The sequence below is a fragment of the Aphelocoma coerulescens genome (genome assembly GCF_041296385.1).
Source record: "Aphelocoma coerulescens isolate FSJ_1873_10779 chromosome Z unlocalized genomic scaffold, UR_Acoe_1.0 ChrZ, whole genome shotgun sequence".
NCBI classification, from domain to species: Eukaryota; Metazoa; Chordata; class Aves; order Passeriformes; family Corvidae; genus Aphelocoma; species Aphelocoma coerulescens.
The window spans coordinates 26,385,543-26,404,671 of record NW_027184085.1 but is presented as its reverse complement, the minus strand read 5'-3'; the positions used below and the strand labels follow the sequence as shown (position 1 = coordinate 26,404,671).

The window sequence follows — 19,129 nt, the reverse complement described above, 5'->3', positions numbered from 1 at the left end:
CGTACCCCAGTGGGTGCACTTACCTCTTGCTCTCGACTCCGAGGAGGAGGGGATCTCCTCAGGGGTCAGGATTTGGGGGAGGCACATGGGAGCGCCAACCCCCTGTCCCAGGTAGGAAGCAGGTGGGTAGTAGGAGCACATGCGGTACTGGGAGCTGATGGCGGGGTGTCTCTCCATGCCCTTCACCTGTCAGGAGAGAGAAATGCAACAGCAGCCTGTGAAAGCCAAGCCCCAGTGCCACAGGGGAACCCCACTATCCCCTCCCTCCACCCCTCCACGGCTTTGATGGAAGTCACAGTGGGTGCATGAAAAGTAAAATTCTGACATGCTGGCCTTGGGTTTTTGATTTGGTGGGTTCACAGTCTGCCCGCACTGACCAGCTACAGGTGGTGTGGTATGAGATGTAACCCAGCAGCAGCAGCAGCAGCAGCAGCAGCAGCAGCAGCAGCAGCAGCACACCTACGGCTGTTTTATCTTACTGCAGATGGAGATGCATCTGGCACACAAGCAAGTACCTTTCATGCAAGCAGCTTCCTGCCGAGTCTCCAGCTTATGGCAGAGAGAAGAGTAAGCTCCTAGCCAGTGTCAGAAGTGAAGTGTCCATCCAGCTCCTACACCTCCCCAGAGACTAACCCATCTCAGACTGGTGGTAACTGCTCTGCCAGGGACCTACTGGGTGGCTAGGGAGGACAGTCCTATCGACCGACTCCCACAGGATATGCTCCATGGCATTGAGCAGCGACACACAAAAACAAACACACTGTTTTTCTTGCAACACTGTAAAATGAGAAAAATATTTTCCTGAATTACTGAAAAAAAACAAGTTGTGTTTAGACTATACAGGAGCCGGTTTTGGAGCCACAACTGGACACCAGCCAGAAGTCTGCTATGTCAGCAACGTGTCCACCAGATATGCCTTCTACCTTCCACAGACTGCAGCAAAGTGGCAACACTCAGAAATCAAAGTTTGTCCTACTCTGATGCCCTGAAATCATCTAAACCGATCTCCTCAGAGAAGTGGTAAATATTTCATAAATTTCTGTTTTATGAAAGAACTATCAGCTACTAGTATTTGTTACAAAGCCCTACAATGCAACGTGGCCTCAGTGCTCCAAAAATGCAGCCAAAACACTTTACGAGATTAACATTTTCAACAGGAAAGGTAACACTAGCTGGTTTCCCTAAGTATGCTGGGAAGTGACTGATTGAAAGATGAAAAGCTTCTGGGCAGAGACAAAATACCAGAGTTTCGCACCAGTTATTGATAGCAGTAGCAACAATAATGCACACCCAGCTATGCCATTACACAACGTCTGTGTAAGCTGACATGCTTGACAGCCTTTTCAGAGACGTCTCACCTCAGGTCTGCCAGCTCCAGTGTAGCTCCCTCGGGTCTGAGCCAGCAGCGCCTGGAGCCCTATCCCTCAGCCCTTCCCAGGCTGCAAAGCTCAGAGCCAGGGAGCAGTGGAGGCTGGGTGTGTGAACCTGCTGTCCCAGATGGCTGCCCCATGCCAGCAGACCTACAGGGTCTGGTCCTGGCAGTAGGAGCCACTAGCACCTCCCAGAATGCGGTCACCCCTTGTTTTCCAGGGGTCCCTGTAAGAACTCCATATTCATTTTCACATGCCTAGCTGCAAATAATGTGTCCCGAGCCACATAAAATCCTGTTGGTGCTCTCTGAGGCAGATTTGCAGTGAGATTAAGTGCAGAGAGAGAGAGAGCATGGTGGCTGTTCACAGGGAAGCAAAGTGCACCTCTGCCTGACTTCTGACAGCAGCACACTCACATATTCTTGCACATGTACTGGGTGACTTCCTTTCAGCCTGTAAAAGTTAAGAGTTTTTGTATTATAAATTAAAGCAATACTTAAAACTTTTTGTTTTCTACCTTCACGTGCAGAAAAAGTTTCATCCAGAATAAATAGTAAATTGCTCTTCAAAATTTCAATGAGTCATCCTGAGGAAGCCTGAACTCAAAAGAACCACTGACATTGGCTCTCCTCTTATGATAAAGGGCACTCTCCTCTTTGAAAACAAGACTCCCTCAACAAAACCTTGCCTCAGTGCAATACAAACTGCCCAAAAGCACAATCCAAAGGGCATTCTGAACCGGCGTATCTGCAAAGCTCAACAGCTCTGGAAGTACTGGGAACAAAAAAGCTGGCAAACTCCTCTCTGTCTGCTGTGTTGCACACACTGTCTTCCTTCCCCTGCTGGGGTAGGGCAGCATCCATGGACCACACGTCTCCACCTCTCCCTTGTGCAAGGCCATGTGCACACTGGTACAACTGAGAAAAGCTTGCCTGAAGGAGACAGCATTATTTCAGCTGTAAAAAAATGGAGGGATCCCTCCCTGGCACCAAACCGCTCATGCACACGTTTCCCCTCCCTGTAGAGTGGATGCAGTGATCCGCCTCCTTTCAAGGATTTTTTTAGGGGTTTTCTCCATTTCTTAAAAAAACAACTCACCTAAAATCTCTAGATGCAATGAATTACTACTATTATTATTATTAGTGTGTGGTAGCTGGCTAGCAAGAGACATGTTTTATAATCTTATTACCCACACCAAGTCTATGAACCACAGTTCGACTGACAGCCAGAGGCTTGGCTGTGCAAAGAATATGCTGTGTATTAACCACTGAAGAAAATCTAAAAGCTTTTGGTTTTGTTTTATTAAACTGTTTAGAATCCACACCACAGTAAATCTGAACCATAAGGTTGCCTTTTTATAGTGCTTAGCAATCCTGTTTTACAGTAACAATAAAAAAACAACCAGTTATAAAAATTCTTGACCTTAGCGCTACCATTAAAAAGCGGGCTTAGGAGACCACTATCTCATGAGAAGGGACATTTGGTCTGTATTAACTCCTGCAGCTCTGTGGAATCCCTACAGGTTTTTGGGTGCTAGAAAGGGAGATCAGGACAGCCTTGGGGAGGCCCTGGAATATTCAGATTATTTTCAACCCAGGGCAGTTCAGCTTTCCAAATGCTAGACTCATGTACCAGGTTTGGGATCCTGTCCTCGGTCCTGTCCAGGGGCAATGCTGGGGTCATGCAGGTATCACAGGAGGAGAATGCCTGGCATTTTGGTGTCTCTTTCTGCCTCCCTTGCCCCTTCCAGCCCTACAACAAAGCTGAGACAGGCATGAGCTGGGGAAGTTCTACAAACCACTCTGGTTTGTATCACTGCAGGGTACACGCCAAAATAACAAGGCATATTTTAGGTGAGCAAGAGTTGCAGAAGGGAAGGGCATGCACTAGTCTTTGCAGAGAGCAAGCTGAGCTCCTAAGTCGCTTCCCTTCCAGCCACACACTGCTTGTGCCCTGCTCCAGCTGCAGGATTCACCAAGTACCTCACAGACTTTAGTGGGAGACACACATCATCAGAGCAGCACAGTTGGTCTACGGAACATTTACAGGCTCCCCTAAATTGTACAACACAGCACATACTCAGTAACGTTCTAAAAGGTGTACTGCAAGCAACAGTGGGATGCTTACACTTCATGAACAAATAAATATGGCCTGATTTGAAGACCATGAGTGCATTGGAAATTCCCTCCCTGTGCCTTGTAAAGCCAGTGTGAGGAATTGAGAGGCAGCTACAGTTTGCCCTCGTACAGATAAACTGGAAACAGGACTTGTTCATCACTGAGCAAAACAGTCAGTGCAGCCCTCCAGCTGTGTCCAACAGTGACAAAACACATAGCAAGATCCAGGAAAAACACCAGGGAAACAACACTCTTGCATCAGACCATTCCTGTAAAAAATCTTTATCAACAGCTGGTGGAAGAGCATGTAAAGCTCAGTTCCTCTTTCCAAGCTTCTGGCAGCATCTGCATAACCTCTACATATCTTTTCATGGAGAAAGAGCTGAGGGGAGAAGGTAGCCAAACCAGAAACAGGAAAGTGACAAAGCAGGCACCAAGAGGTGACTCACTTCTCTAGCCTCAGAGACTAGAAAATTGTCCTGCCCTTCCCAGATATTTATTTAGGCAAAACATCACCTGTGTAATTCTTTTACTTGCAGGAGCTGCCAGACTCGATCTCCTTGTGAGCCACTGTTATTTTAGCAGTAGCTTCACACTTTGCAGTTGATCCTGACTATGGCGTTTATTTCCAAGAAAAACAAATAGGAAGAGGTCATGGATGCTACTCCTGGGTGACAAGAGCTGCAAAAGTTTCAAAGCAACACAGGAGATCAAAGTGCAACCCTTCAGCTCTGCCACTGGTGTGCCACATGACCTTGGCCAAATCATGTTACCCAGGATTTCCATCCTTTTATTTCACCCATGAGTCAGCAACAGCTTCCTTCAACCAAACTCAGTAATTATGGAAATACCAGAGAAACTCTTAAAAGTTTAACATAGCCTTCTCCTTCTGTCTTGATCTTGAAGTCAATCTTAGTGGGCATAAAACTGCATTTGCATCATTGCTTGTGAACAACAGAATTCACAGGTTGGTTTTTGGCATGGGCAAGAAGGCATCCACTGGGCATTGAAATCGAAATTCAGGCATCAGTAATCTCCCCTCTGTCACCTGTGAGCTGTGTGACTGTGGCAAGTTATTTAACACTTCCCTGCCTCAGTTTCTGCATTATAAACCAGGTTTGCTGCTCTCTCCCACCTTGCAATACTGGGCATGTGCTGACCCCTCACAACTACTGTTGCACTCATGCTGCCCAAGGTGTTTCATTCCTTAAACCAGCTGAGCATGTTTTCCAGCACAAGGAAAAAATGAGACTATGATACCCTGCCTTGACTTACTTTGATTTTAGTACAGAAAATACAAGACACATCTATATCTGTCCCTCCTTGATAGACAAACTTAATTAACCTTTGCTATTCTGTTCCACCCCATTCTTTTAGACAAAGGCAGTGACCCATAAACAATATGTTACCATCAGAATCTCAACTGCAGTGACACCTAGAGATATAGCCCTATCAGCAGTATTGGAAAATAAACCACTTAGATTAGCTCCCTCCAAGAAATATGGATTGCATTCATGTCACACATGAGCTATCAGAAACATGAGGATACTTTTAGCATAAATCTGTAGTGTGAAGGGTATGTTATGAATACAGTAGATAATTCACTGCTTTCACATAAAATTGGGACTGTCTTGGGTGACTTGCACAATGTGTATATATTTAAACACACATGCACACATTTTACACTGACTTGTGAAGAGTAAGACTGCAATTTCTGTAAGAGAGACAGGCTTTTTGGAGGAAAAACTGGGCCAGAAACCAGAAGCAGGTGGCAGAAGTTGAAAAGAGCCATCTTTTTTTACTAGCAAGTGGCTATGCTTCAAACTCCTAGCTGTCCTATCAGTCATATTCCTCTGGATTGAGTAAAAGAGAATTTTTTCACATTTAGTAGTTCTAAGAAATCCTTAAAAACGAGTTTCCTACATCAGCAATACTAAATATTTCGTTTCCAAATGGTAAATGTAAATCCCACATTAGAAAATGAGTTAGAATTTCCCAGTCTCTCTCAAGTATTTATTTTTGCTCTAAACTGGTGTAAAAAAAAAGCAGAGGTTCTGGAAGTGAGAATACCGGTTTGCCAAGTTGCACTAAAGGTGGAGGGAAAAAAAAAAAAAAAAAAAAAAAAAAAAAAGAAATTGCACAAAATTCTGAAATGTGTCCAAAACCTCCACACTAGCGTTAACCCTTACCAGGACCAGGATGCCTGGAGTTACCAGAGTAACAAAGAAAAAGCAGCCACTTGTTCCCAGGTGTGGGGGCACATTCTGCACCTTGCCAGTTTTTAATGGTTTAGCTGTATGAACCAAAGTTTTAACATTTTTTGGGGATGATGTTGACTCACCTCGAGTCCAGATGAGACTTGTGCTGTGGATCACATGCCAGCACTCTGTCATCTTAGAAAATCAAGTCTGATTAGATTCAGATGTGTCCCTCAAGGTTTTACTTTTGCTGTGATAGAAAATGCTGCAATCACCCCATATTTTTCTATTGCAGTGAGACCAGTTTCAGAAGCACCAACTTCCAAGTACATCAACCTGCTCTAACCTGCAGTATTTTTGTTGGCAAACTGATGTTACTGTTAATTGGACTGAATGCACACAAACTCCCATTGTAATGAGCAAATACAAGAGCTTCAAGGGAGACTCCAGATGCTCACACAGGACTGGAGTGAAAGGAGATGTACAGTAACCATCAAAACTGCTACACCTCCTACCAACCTAGGCTTGTCTCTTCCTCAGGTGCAACACCAGACATATCTGATTATCTGCCTTAGAGCTGACAGGAGCAGCAGAATATAAATGACCAAAGGAGTCTCAACCAAAACAATGATCTTCATTACGCTTATCAAATCGTGATGGATACAGCTTCTGGTGTGACTGTCTATAGATGAAGAAAACCTACAGAGAAATATACAAAATATTTGCACCTTTATGAATCCACTCAAGCATGTGAGCCTCTGCAAAGAACAAAGACTAATGAAATCTGACATTAATCTACATTAAAGATTCAGTGATTCAGTTTATTTGCTGATGCTCAATGATGCATTAATCCTCATCTCATCCCACACACACTCACATGTTTCCTCCCTGGCTATTCTCTTGTGCTCCCTAAATTCTGAAACAGCAGACAACTGGGCTGCTCAAGGCCTTGTCTGCATCCAGAAGTTAGCTTACATTAAATATGCAATTCTCCCTGTGTGGTTAAAGTTGTTCTAGGATCCATGAGCCTGCACGAAGTGAGCCTGGAAAAGCCAGGTGCCTTGTCTACCCAGCTTAAACTAGAATACCTTCCAGTGAGCACACCGATGACTTCTACACTCAAATAAACCCTCCTGTGAACTCAAACCTGAGCAAGCTGCCCTAATTTGGTTACAGCAGGCACAGCCCAGCTATGATTCTGGCAAAGAAACAAAGATCAAAAACTTTGATCAAAACAGTTATAGCAATAGAAGTTAGATAAGAATATTCACTCCTACCGGACTCTGGTTTAAAAAAGCCCATTCATGTAAAAAATAAATTCAGTCAGTACAACCAGCCCAGCAGAAGTCCCTGCATAGGTAACAGCTATGTGTTTCCTCTGAGGAGGATAAGCATGCACAGGTTTGCCGGCAAAACCTCCTGAATGTGTAAGCAAGGTCTGATTCCTCTTTGAGGATCATGCCTCGAATGAAACCCTCCTTTAATTCCTTACTGTGCTTGACAGAAAGCTCATCAGTTATTCAACCCCCATTTAACACTATTTCTGTGATCCTTCCTGGCTGGTAACCCACATGCACAGAATTGATGTTTAACCATGTGCAGCAATGGAGACCTCGTTCCCCTTACAACAAACCATCTTCAGTGCCACATGGAGTTTTACAACTTCTGCATCACTGCACCCACTGCCACCAAATGTTTTCTAGCCTCTCACTAAAACTTTTAATAATTATTTGTGCAGTGTTATGCTGTTGTAAGAGTATGCAAACCCTATGACTCAGAACTCTTTCAGCAATAACAATCCTACTTGCAGATCAGTCTGAGAAACAGCCTGTAAGTTACATAACACTGCCCTTGAACTACACTCTGCCCTACTGCCCAGGAGAAGTGGGTCCTGGGTTTAGGACATTTAGAAGCTGCGGAAACATCACTTCTGCAGGCAAAAAGCAGCACCTTTATTCTCTCTGCTCAGACATCTAACCAAAACAGCACTGAGGGATCCCAAAAGGCCTGCTCTAGAGAAATTAAAATCTTAGATGTGCTAGATAACTAAATTCACACGAAGGTGAATAGAATCATGTGATATATCCCACAAGGGACATCCACAGCTTTGAAGCTGCTGGTAGAAGGAAAACAGTCCTTTCTGACAACAGCCATCTCTTTTTTCCTTACTTACCTCTTCAGTATCTCACTAATTTGAGTGGCACTTAAGCAGAAGTTAGTTTCTGAAGGGCCTGAAGATAAAAATTAATGGAAACCTTATTTCTTTAAGGGGTGTCAAAGGTTCCACAAGCAAAAGCCAATCTCCCAAGTGAGACACAGACTCTCTAAGCCAAGACTTTTTATATAAATGACAGTACATGACAACAGAACCATGAGGACACCACATCTTCATTCCAAGGTTTAACATATTTTAAATCAAACACTAAGTGCTAGGTAAAGTGTGGGACTAGCAGCCTGCAAAAGCATTATTTTCCCAAGGCAAATGTTGCCACCCTTCACGTGTGTTGTGATGGTGTCTCCATGCATCAGAAAGCTAAGTGCTGCATGCAGATGCTTGAGAAATAACCTTCTATCTGAAATACTCTGCTATACCAGATTAACCCAATCAACCAAAATGAAAGAGTTAAAAAAGCACTTGGCATCTCACTCCATTACCATGCACAAAATCCTGTAGCTTGCCTTGACTCATTTTCCCCTTGGTCTGGTGATCAAACTCATCAGCTAGAGAGGATGCCATCCACTGAAAAGGTGTACCTTCATGTATCAACACACCGAGAGAAGAAAGCTCTCATGGCATGGGCTTGCACCGCCCATGAGTGCAAGGAAGAGAGACAGTTTCTTATCCCATACAGCTGTACTCATGGCAAAAAAAGGGACATGGAATACTGATAAATGCTGCAGCAATTGTCATTGCCCTGGCATTAGTTTCAGCTCCTCAGTATCAAAAATTAAAATGTCCTTTCAGAGCTGGTCCCTGTGCCAGAGACACCTGGCTAGAGAAACTCTCTGTCAGCAAACAGGACGACCTATCTGTTCCCTTACACAAGGATGTTTTGGTGGACATTTCATTGTTGAGTGGTTTCACAATACAGCCTTTGCAGAAGCAGCCTGCCCTGTCTTGATGCTCTACAGAAAAGGTCTGCCCCCTCCTGTCCTTACACAAGGAACACAGGCATACACAGACCCAGAGGGTACAGCCTTACTAGTTCAATCTCAGACGGAAAGAGCATCTCTGCAGTGCAAAACTAAACAGTTTCAGAGTCACTGAAATGTTTCCACTTTGCCAAGAATCCCCCACTTTGGCAGATTTCTCCTTTTTCCAGTTTCTGGCCAGTACTGAGTTGGATGCTACAATTATCAAGTCTTAGAGTGATTTGCTTTATATCCTAACGAAGTACATAGAGCTCTGGTTTGAACCTCTCAGGTACTGCCTGTAACGTGAACTACAGAAGTCAAAAGCACAAGCTCTGAAGCTGTCATTGCCAGAACACATAATCAGCAATATGCCATGTCACATTCAACTGACTGCAACCAAACCACTGTACAACAGTGTGGTCTCCTGGGTCACCTCAGCACCTCAGATGTGAAACATGGAAAAGAATACATTTCTGAAGAGGAAAGGCTCTCAGAAATTACACCTGAGGCTCTCAGGATGCTATGTTGGGCAACTAAGTTGGACTCTTTTTCTGGAAAACAATCTATAATCTACTGTGACATAATACAGAAGATAAAATCAACTGAGTGCTCTTTGTGCTTGTGGCAATTTATCCATACCATTATCACTGTCCAACTATGTAATTGCTTTTGTTGTGCTGCATTGCAATCACCCATTCTGTCTAATTTTCTTAAAATGGGTCCTAATGCCACCCTGGAATATGATTCTGGTTTTGCACTGCCATGAAACCAGCAAACAGGAGGTCAGAGACAGGTCCAGGAAACAGCTTGCTGTCCATCTCACTCTTCCATGTAACACCTCTGTAAGATCATACCTGCCACTGTTTTCCTGACTGGCTTGGCATGTATGTCGCTGGGAGGCTTCGAAGGCTGTTCTTCATGGCCGACCCTACAATCGTACCCCCTGTCTCACTTGAGGAAGGCTCACTGGCCACTGCCATCTGGTACTGGGAGTAGTTGTACAGGTTGTTGTAACAAGGATACAGGGACGGCTGGTAAAAACTGCTGTAGTAGGCGGAGTCCACAACCAACTCAGATGTGCTCTCCAAGTGCCCTCTGCTGGGGATGGAAGGGATGTCCTGGATGAGCATCCGTCCCTCTGGAAAAGAAAAAAAAGACCATTATCTTTCACCTTCTAATGAGCTACTACTCCTCCCAAAGGCTGGACAGAGAGTGCTAAGTAAGAAGAGGTAGGAGCTGAAAGTGAAACACGGCTGAGTGTTTGGTGGAAACTCAAGCGGACCAACAGCTACTCAGAGTCCAAGACTGCCACTTACATGCACCACAGACCGGCAAAACAGCACACAAAACCAACTGCAGGTTAAGACAATGCTCTGAATCCTCAATCAGTATCAATTGCCGGGGATAATGATTTACATCACCTAACTTTGCAGTCTATTACTTTTTACCCTGTAACAGTGTGCTAAGTCTCTTGTAACTCTCTAGAAGCAGAAAGGAACTAGCTACAGAATGACTCCTTGCAGCCAGTGTCCTGAAGGTGAGAGGACACTTTCTGAACATGCCTCTAGGAAGGGCAAACAGCGCAAGGCAAGAGAAGCTGCAGTAGGGAAAGTAGCACAGGATCAGCCAAGGTGTCCCAGAAACCCACATGCTACCTGTGAGCAGTAAGGTCCTCAATCCTTGCCGAGCCTTCAAACCCAAATTTTGCTCCTGTACCTACAAAATCATGAAGCAGAGCAAGATCCCCCACCAGCAGCAAAGGAGAAGGAGGAGAAAGGTATTGCTCCTGACTTGCTGCATCCACTCTGGAGTGCCTCCAGACCAGGGGTTAGCTGGCTGCACTCCCGACAGGCAAGGCCTGCCTCCCTGTCATTCCCTAAGATGGGGATGCTTCTCAGACAATGAGGAGCCATAATTTCCCCACTCCACTGCAAACCAGTGCCTTGTAATATTTGCAAGCATGAAAAATGGAAGGTGCTTGTTGGTACTGTTGCACACCAAGTTCCCTCTGATATGCAGTATCAGTTGCATTGCCAAGCCAGACACAACAAAAACCTGCCACAATCTTATACACAATTACAAGGGAAAAAATAAAATATCTAAATCCTGCCATATCTGCAGCTCTGGTTCCAGTGTGCATGTCTGTGACCCTGCCCTGTACCAGTCCTCTGTAAGGAGCTCCTGCTCTTCCCATGACGTTTGTCCAACTGTTTTGTGGAGGAGAAAACAATGTAGCTTAAAGTATACTGATGAGCTCCAAAGAGCTACTGGTATGGACATGAAGCAGCATGGGCAACAGGCACATAGGAAGTAACAGCCCTAAGCGACATTTCAGGCAGGCCTAGTTTGCTTTGGATCTTTCTCTTGGTGTACCTGTATCTTGGTTACTTACCTGCAGAAGCAATATAGTGGCATTTACCAGCCTCTCAGAGCCATGGTAACAACTTCTACTGTACTGTGTATTAGCTGCATACTAGATCCAATCACCAATTTTACCAGTTACTGCCATTTATAATGCAATTCTGTTTCACTTCTTCAGCTGTAATGAAAGCTTTCTGCAATCATGGATGATCTTCTTCCGTGTCACTAAATTACACAGAGCCCCCATTTGGTTCTTGCTGACATTCTGTTGACATCAATGAACCATACACATTTATTAGCAAAGACTGTTTTATGCCTCCTGCATCTGATTTTTCAGCTGGCCTTGTTTATCTGGAGTATTTCTCAAATTCGCACACAAAACAGAAGTGCCTGCAATGCCACAGAAGACTTTTCAGAGTTTCTGCACTTTCATTTTTATAATTTTTTAAATTGCTATTATTCTGCTTCTGGGCAAGACTCTTAGATCCTTTTGTCTGTGTCTTTGATAAAATCAGAACTTAGACCACTGGCATAGCACAAGCCTGACTTCCCTCCCTAAATTTACCTCTCAAATAAAGCTGCATTCTAATTGTTCTGCTTTAAATGCTGCAAAATAGAAGCCAAAAGCAAAATCCTCCAACACGTTCCTTGCTGGGATACAGATTTCATATGACAAAGACATGCAAGGCAGTTGTCCTCTGAATTCCTGACAGGGCTGTATTATGCTGTACAAATGCACGATTTCTTCTAAAATCTCTGCAGTCTTTCAATTTACAGTGCATCATTAGAAGGGCTACTACTCCCCATTAAAAATACTAGCATCAGGAAGATGAGGTGTTTTTACACCTACGTGATCTGATGAGGGGATCAAGATTATCCTCAGTCAGTTCACAACAACAGTCAGTCAGGCAGAAGTGCTGATCTGCTGGAGGGTAGGAGGGCTCTGCAGAGGGATCTGGACAGGCTGGATCATGGGCCAAGGCCAGCGGTGTGAGGTTCAACAAGGCCCAGTGCCGGGTCCTGCCCTTGGGTCACAACAACCTCAGGCAGCGCCACAGGCTGGGGCAGAGTGGCTGCAAAGCTGCCCACAGGAAAAGGACCTGGGGGTGCTGGTGACAGCAGCTGAACATGAGCCAGGGTGTGCCCAGGTGGCCAAGAAGGGCAATGGCATCCTGGCCTGAAGCATCAACAGTGTGGCCAGCAGGACCAGGGCAGGAATTGTCCCCCTCTACTCAGCACTGGTGAGGCCACACCAGTATCCAGTTCTGGGCCCCTCAGTACAAGAAAGGCATTGAGGTGCTGCAGCGTGTCCAAAGAAGGGCAATGGACCTGCAAAGGGTTTGGAATACAAGTCCTGTGAGGAGTGACTGGGGGAGCTGAGGTTGTTTAGCCTGGAGAGAAGGAGGCTCAGGGGGACCTTATCACTCTCTACAGCTGTCTGAAAGCAGATTGTGGCCAGGTGGGGTTTGGACTCTTCTCCCAGGTAAGAAGTGGCAGGATGACAAGAAACAGCCTCAAGCTGTGCCAGTGGAGGTTCAAGCTGGACATCAGGAAGAACTTTATGGAAAGGGTTGTTAAGCATTGGAAATGGGCTGCCCTGGGAGGTGGTAGAATGACCATGCCTGGAGGGTTTCGAGAAAGGGCTGGATGTGGCAGTAAGTGCTATGGTCGAGCTGACAGGTAGCAATGGGTCAAAGGTTGGACTCAATGATCTTAACAAGTCTTTTCCAATCTAAACAATTCTGTGATTCTGATTCTGTAATACACAGGAAAGATGAGCCACCCTACATCCTAGCTAGCAGCTAAAAGGAAGAGGGGGAGAAAGTAGCAGGTTTTGTTGCAACTTTTGGAAAGGCCTTATGCACCACACTTCCTAACATGGGACAAGATGGGCTAGGCTAGAACAGAAGCCCTACCCATAGCTATCCACCAGATCACACACACAGTCCTGACATTCCTGATGCTTCTGTGACATTCTAGTGGCTGTTAGTGCTACAGCTCCCTCCTGAAGAGCAGCAGTGGCAGTATTCTGCTCCAATAAGAAGGAGAAAAATTAAAATGCTTTTTGATTGTTTTTTCCTCTTTTTATCTCCTATCTGTGGTTTGCGCTACCATCATTTGGCACCAGAGGTGCAAAAGGTTTGACTTGTCACACATTTTCCTTTATGTAGCTGCACAACACCCACCAGTGGTACAGAACTCAGGGGCTGTTACAAACCCACCAGGAGTGTCCTCTGCTCTCTTTCAGCTGTCCCTCCATGTTCCAGTAGTCTTTACACTACTATCAGCTGTCTCCAAAGCTGGTCTGTAGAGCTGGCTCATTCAGCCACGCATGCACCCATGTCCATAAATCCCCCAGCATCAGCAACCTGGGGCATTTTTCTCTTAGAAACACAGAGATATGAAATCCATGGACCTTTTAACATCTCTGGCACACAACCCTTCTGAGCTGCAGGGCCACGCCATAGAGATGTGCCCCAGCAGATTGACAAAAATAGGAGCAAAAGGAAAAGTTCAAATGGAGGGAAAGACACATCCAACTCCTTGAAGAACTAGGAATCCTGTGACAGCACTGGAAATACAGCTGGAAGAGTCCGTTTTCCTTTAATCCCACGAGACATCGTGCTTCTGAACGTGAAAGGATAGACCTATAGCAATCAATGTCTGCAACCATCTAGCTGGGGTTCCTCTGGCTGGTCCTTGGCCCACACCTGTAAGGCTAGACTCCTACCTACCAGCTGAACCTTCCTACACCCATGCCTCCAGCAGCTCAACCAGCCAGGTGCTCTCCTCCAGGGAGCCTGTCAGCCTGCAACTGTTTTCTGCCATCAAGTACAAAATACCCAGCTTAAGAAAGCAGCTTTCAGCTGATTTCTTTCTTTCTTCCAAATGTAATTCAACACAGCTGAATGGCTCTGCTGGCAAGAAGAGGGTCCTCCCCTGCCATAGAGCTTGCAGCAGTACAACACCTGCACATCAGGGTGCAATTTAAGAGGAATTAAGCTCTCAAGAAGGTAACCCCTGCTGCACTGTCAGGCTCCCACTCTGCCCCTCCACCTGCACTTTAAAACAGGAGACTTGCTGCAGGAGCTGGGTAATGCTTTGGCTGTCTTTACTCTCTAGATGGAAAAAGTAGGAAGGGCTCCTAGGCCTTCCTCTTGCTATTACACACAAGTTTTAATATTTTGGAAGTTGCAAATAGGACATGATCAAAAATGGGACTGAGCCTGTACAAGGAGGTATGAAAATTAGAGTAATAGTAACAAAAAAAGAAACGGTTGAAATTCTCACTCAGATTTTGGAACACCAGATCTACTAAGTAGGGCCACGCAGGCTCTCCATCCATGAGCAACACTTCTGCAGTGAGACCAGAGTACCCCTTCATGCAGCTGTGCCCTTGGATCTCTAAGTTCTTTTCTCTCTTTACTAATTCCTGTAGAGAACTGATGCTACTTTTTTTGCACTATGTACACAGTGTGAAATATGGCCCACTCTTTCATAGAAGATCAATATGATGCACAATAAATACTGTTATTGATCTTGCAGCGTTGTAGACGACTCTCCAGCTCTATGGCATATTAATAGTAGTTAACCAGTAATTCATTTCAGGGTGGCTGGTATTTTCTTTTAAAGAAGGTGAGTACTAGGGGTCAGTTACACATATAGGTCTTTTACATTCAGTAACCTATGATGGGCTCCTGCCTTCGCTTAGCAGAGCATGGTGAAAAACACTGGTCCAGTCCTTAGCTAATGTAAACCAGTCTCAGACCATTTACTTCAATAAAGCTATGGCGATTTACACAAATTGCGGATATGCATGGCAAAATCAACGCAGAGGCCAGTATATAGATCATTCGGGACGAGAAAGGAGAAATGCCAGGTAATTTACAGGAATTTCTATCATCATCTCTTTCTCACAGAGGCAAATGTATTTTTAAGGATATATACTGAGAAATACAAACACTGAAATTTGAAGGCTGCATAAAAGTGAGTATTTTCTATTCCTACTGGTACTGTTAATGGCCAGTTTTACATCTTATTATACGCTGACAATGTTAATTTAAGTATGTCTGGGTAAGTGTCTGATGTGAGGTCAATGACACAGAGTCCATACTACTAGACTTTCTCAGCATGTGAAACAGGGTGGTAGCACCAAAGTACCTACTGGGAATAGTTTCTGGACCACACAGAAATCTGGGGGAGATTGTTAGTCAGCTTGTAACAGATGTACACCAGGAACTGCTTTATAAATCAGGATAGCAGAGCCACATTTCAAAGTCTGGGAGCAAGCAGCAGCATGGTTCAATTTACTCATGTGGCATTAAACCTGATTAGTCTCCATCTGATTGTGTATTTCAGAAAAGGGACTTGTATATGCATTGTGACAATTAAGAGAATTTCTCTGCCCTCATTTATCGGCATGTGTTCTTATATAAAGCAATGGTTACCAGTTTTTATTTTTACTATGCCTACAGAGACTCTGCACATAGACAGCTCTGTTGGTGAAACTTGACTACTCAAGTAACACACTGACTCAAGGAGCAGGCAAACACCGGCCAGTGAGCCGTTCAGCTACTGGTAAGTTTCCATTTCCTGTAGTTTTCAATTTAGAGTGACTGTTTTCACCAGTTTTTGTATCTTCCTGCAACCCAGCTTCTACAGCAGGGACAGCTGTGCCATTAAAACACACACAAAAAATTATTCAGTCAGGAAACATCTGCCTTCATCTGCCTCACACCTCAATGGAATCTTACATCTGTATCTGACAATTTCTCCTTGCTCAGTACATAAAGCATTGATACACTCCTATGAGCTGGTTTAGCAATATTAAGTCTTACAATGCATTAGTTTAGTTCATATCTGGCTTTGAGGTTGGACAGTAGCCTTGAACAAAGTCAGAGTGAAATCACTCCCTAGCATCATAATCAGAAACTCTGGTACAATGTGTTTCTCCCACCAGACAATCATGACAGAGCTATTTCAGATGTCTAAGAAAGCTGGCACCATTACTTTCTGCTGAGAAACTCTGCCTCCCAAGGAAAAAAACCCGCATGCTTGCTCTGCCTTTGAGAGGAGTATTTCTGTTCTCTTCCTATTAGAAGTTGTGGATTATCTCTGGTTCCAGCATTGAACTTTTAGCTTGATATAAAGTTAATGTGCTAGACAATGTTCATTTCAGGCAAGGCTGTGGGGTTGTGTAATTTTCTGCCACCCCCAAAAAAGGCCATTATCTGTAATTACCCATTACCATGCATAATTATTTCCTCTATTCTGGTCTATGGCCCCCAGGACTTCATGATGTTACAGCTCACTGCATTATCTTATCAAATTTGTTAAGGAAGCTTTTTTGACCTTTTGAGCACTTGTCACAGCATACACAAAAGCTGGCAGTAAATTGTCTAAGCATGTAGTGTGTGATTTATTATTTGTACTTTGCATAGCGATACCATACAAAATATTACACATGAACACCTTCCCTATTCCCACTCCCTGCTTTAGATAAAATAAGGAAAGTAAAGGAAACCCCTTCAGTAAGAGAAGGAAGGGAACGGGAAAAGGCTGGAGTCTCTCAATGAGAATTTAAGGAGCATGACAGCAACAAGCGGCTAAACTTGAACATCAAGCTCTGAAGAAGATCCCAGCTGCCTCCTCTCCAATTGCACCGTTTCTCTTTCTCCTCTTCCTCCAGAGTCTATTTCATTTTGTTTTCATAGCTTTGTAACCTGCTGATCCCTGCTCTTTCACACCGAAGGCCATTCTACTGCTCCTTCATTATGCAGAACACAAACCACCCCACCCCCCATTCACAGCTCTGGTTAATGCAGTACAGGGTCTTGAGACAAATTTGGCTACAAGCAACGTCCACAGAGCAGGAGGGGAGACTGCCTGTACCCCTCCTGGAACCTGGTTTCTGACGGGGCTCTTTTACTCTCATTCACCTATGGAAAGCCACATCTGCAGCCCTCCCAACTGTTTTGACCAGAAAGCTTTTCAGAAACTGCGTCTTCTCCTCTCTCCATCAACTGCCAGTTTTATGGCCCTCTTCCAACATGAAATCTGGTGCTTCTTTTTCCTTCTTGTTCAGATTACCTTCCTGGACAGCCCTGGGTATGCAGCTGTACTCTAACATCTATTAGAGAGAGAGATGGAAAATATCAAGTAGCAGCCATATCAGACATGTGGGCTAACAGCAGCCATGTCTCCAGGTTAGGAGTATATAGCATAGCCAAAACACCTTACTGACACCACAGTACCTCTCCAAACCTAACCAGAAATATACATCATTCTTCTCAAAGCAGGAATACACACTTAAACAAGCAAACAAACAAACAAACCCCAAAGTGTGTGGTCTAGTAATTCTGAGCCTCTTGTAGGCCTCTGGCATCTTCCTTGGATCTGAAGTGTGCAAGGACCAATGTATTTCACCTCTTTATCACAGCTATGCCTTATCACCTGCCAACTCCTACCATCCCTCCTACCACCTCCTCCCACCACAGCAAGACGAAACAACCAGTCACTGCAGCTTTCCTGCAGTGGGTCTGACAACTAGGGCTGCATGGGTGTCCCAAAGAATTCCTTGCTAGGTGCAGCTGCTGGGCTGTTGAGTTCAACCAGCATTACTGGTGAGGAGCTGGCATGACGGCAGCAATGTCTGCGGGCACAGGGCATGTGATCTGGAAGGAAATTGTGATATCTGCCAAGACATCAACATCTGTGCTCTCATGCTTCTCAAAAGCTACTTGATTGGAAGAACTCAATTTCACTTGGAAGGAATGGGTTATTATTCTTTCCTCCCCAGTTCTACTTCTGAAGGGCTAAACCAGTTCTAAGTGCGACAACAGACTTTAATAAGAACAAAACTTGCCAGAAAGAGGCATAACTGTTATGCAACAGGGATAACACATGTCAGGGAAAGCTGGGAGACCTCATAATTAAGGTTATTTCCTATAGTCTTTCTTGAGCCTTATGCTGAATTCATAGGATTTTGCATTCCCAATGCTGCTGCTGTTCACAACACCAAACCTACCCCATGAAACAACACAGAAAACTTCAACTGGAGCTGGCACAGTCTGGCAAAGGCATAAGCAATCAGAACAATCATACTGGAGATTAAATAAAGATTATCTAAGGGGATCACTAAAATGTAACATAAACTGCTGACTTTCACTCCAGTACATGTTCTCTGGTCTTTTAATCATTCCTTTGTCTCCTGCCTGAGCTATTCCGAGTTCAAGTCCAGGTGTGTGGGTCCAGACCATCACTACATCCCCATCACTAGCTACAAAGAGAAATCTAGGGAACAGTACCAACAGGGAAACAGATGTACTTCCCTTGTCCCCTCTCCCAGCTTTCCACTGGTTTTGGTTCAGTGACGCCCTTCCTTCCAATATTCATTTTGAGCCCACTTTCTGGTATGTACCATGCTCCCAGGGAAGGAGTCCCACTAGCAATAGCTCCATGACCATCTCACCAGCTTTCTACCACCACATACCTGCCTAGAAGGACTGTGCCAGTTTTTGCTCATCCTCTTTCACCAGAACCATTAACATTCAGCACAATACCCCCCAGGATCACCAGCTGTGCAGTGACAATGTTTCTTCGGGATAGACTTCTCCATTTTTCACTTCTGGTATGGGTTAAAATGGCTTTTGCTTGCATGTGACCAATCATCTAACCAAGCCTTCCTGCAGTGCACTTTTGTCTTCTGCAGCGTTTGCCAGTACGTGCACCTTTCCATCACCTACCAATACAACCTGTGATAATGGCAGATCTCCTTCCAAGACACCAATGGGATGATAACAGAAAAGAGCAGGTTCCTGTGAGATGCCTCTAGAAACACCACTGTGTTAAGATTCCCCACTCAGACCTACAAACAAATAGGGTCATTCTCCTTAAAACCACGTAACACATGCAATACTGATTTTCTGTCCATTCAGGTTCCTAATCA

The 19,129-nt window shown here is 44.6% G+C and overlaps 1 protein-coding gene across 1 annotated transcript in view; it reads right to left on the bottom strand.

Annotated features, from left to right (window-relative positions):
• Nucleotides 1–19,129, bottom strand: part of DMRT1 (doublesex and mab-3 related transcription factor 1) — a 56,684-nt gene that overhangs the window by 24,042 nt on the left and 13,513 nt on the right. The window contains exons 3-4 of the mRNA XM_069001602.1: nucleotides 9,675–9,958; nucleotides 24–186 (exon numbers count right to left, since the gene is read on the bottom strand). Coding sequence (XP_068857703.1) covers nucleotides 24–186; nucleotides 9,675–9,958 — 447 coding nt within the window. The remainder of the gene's footprint in view (nucleotides 1–23; nucleotides 187–9,674; nucleotides 9,959–19,129) is intronic.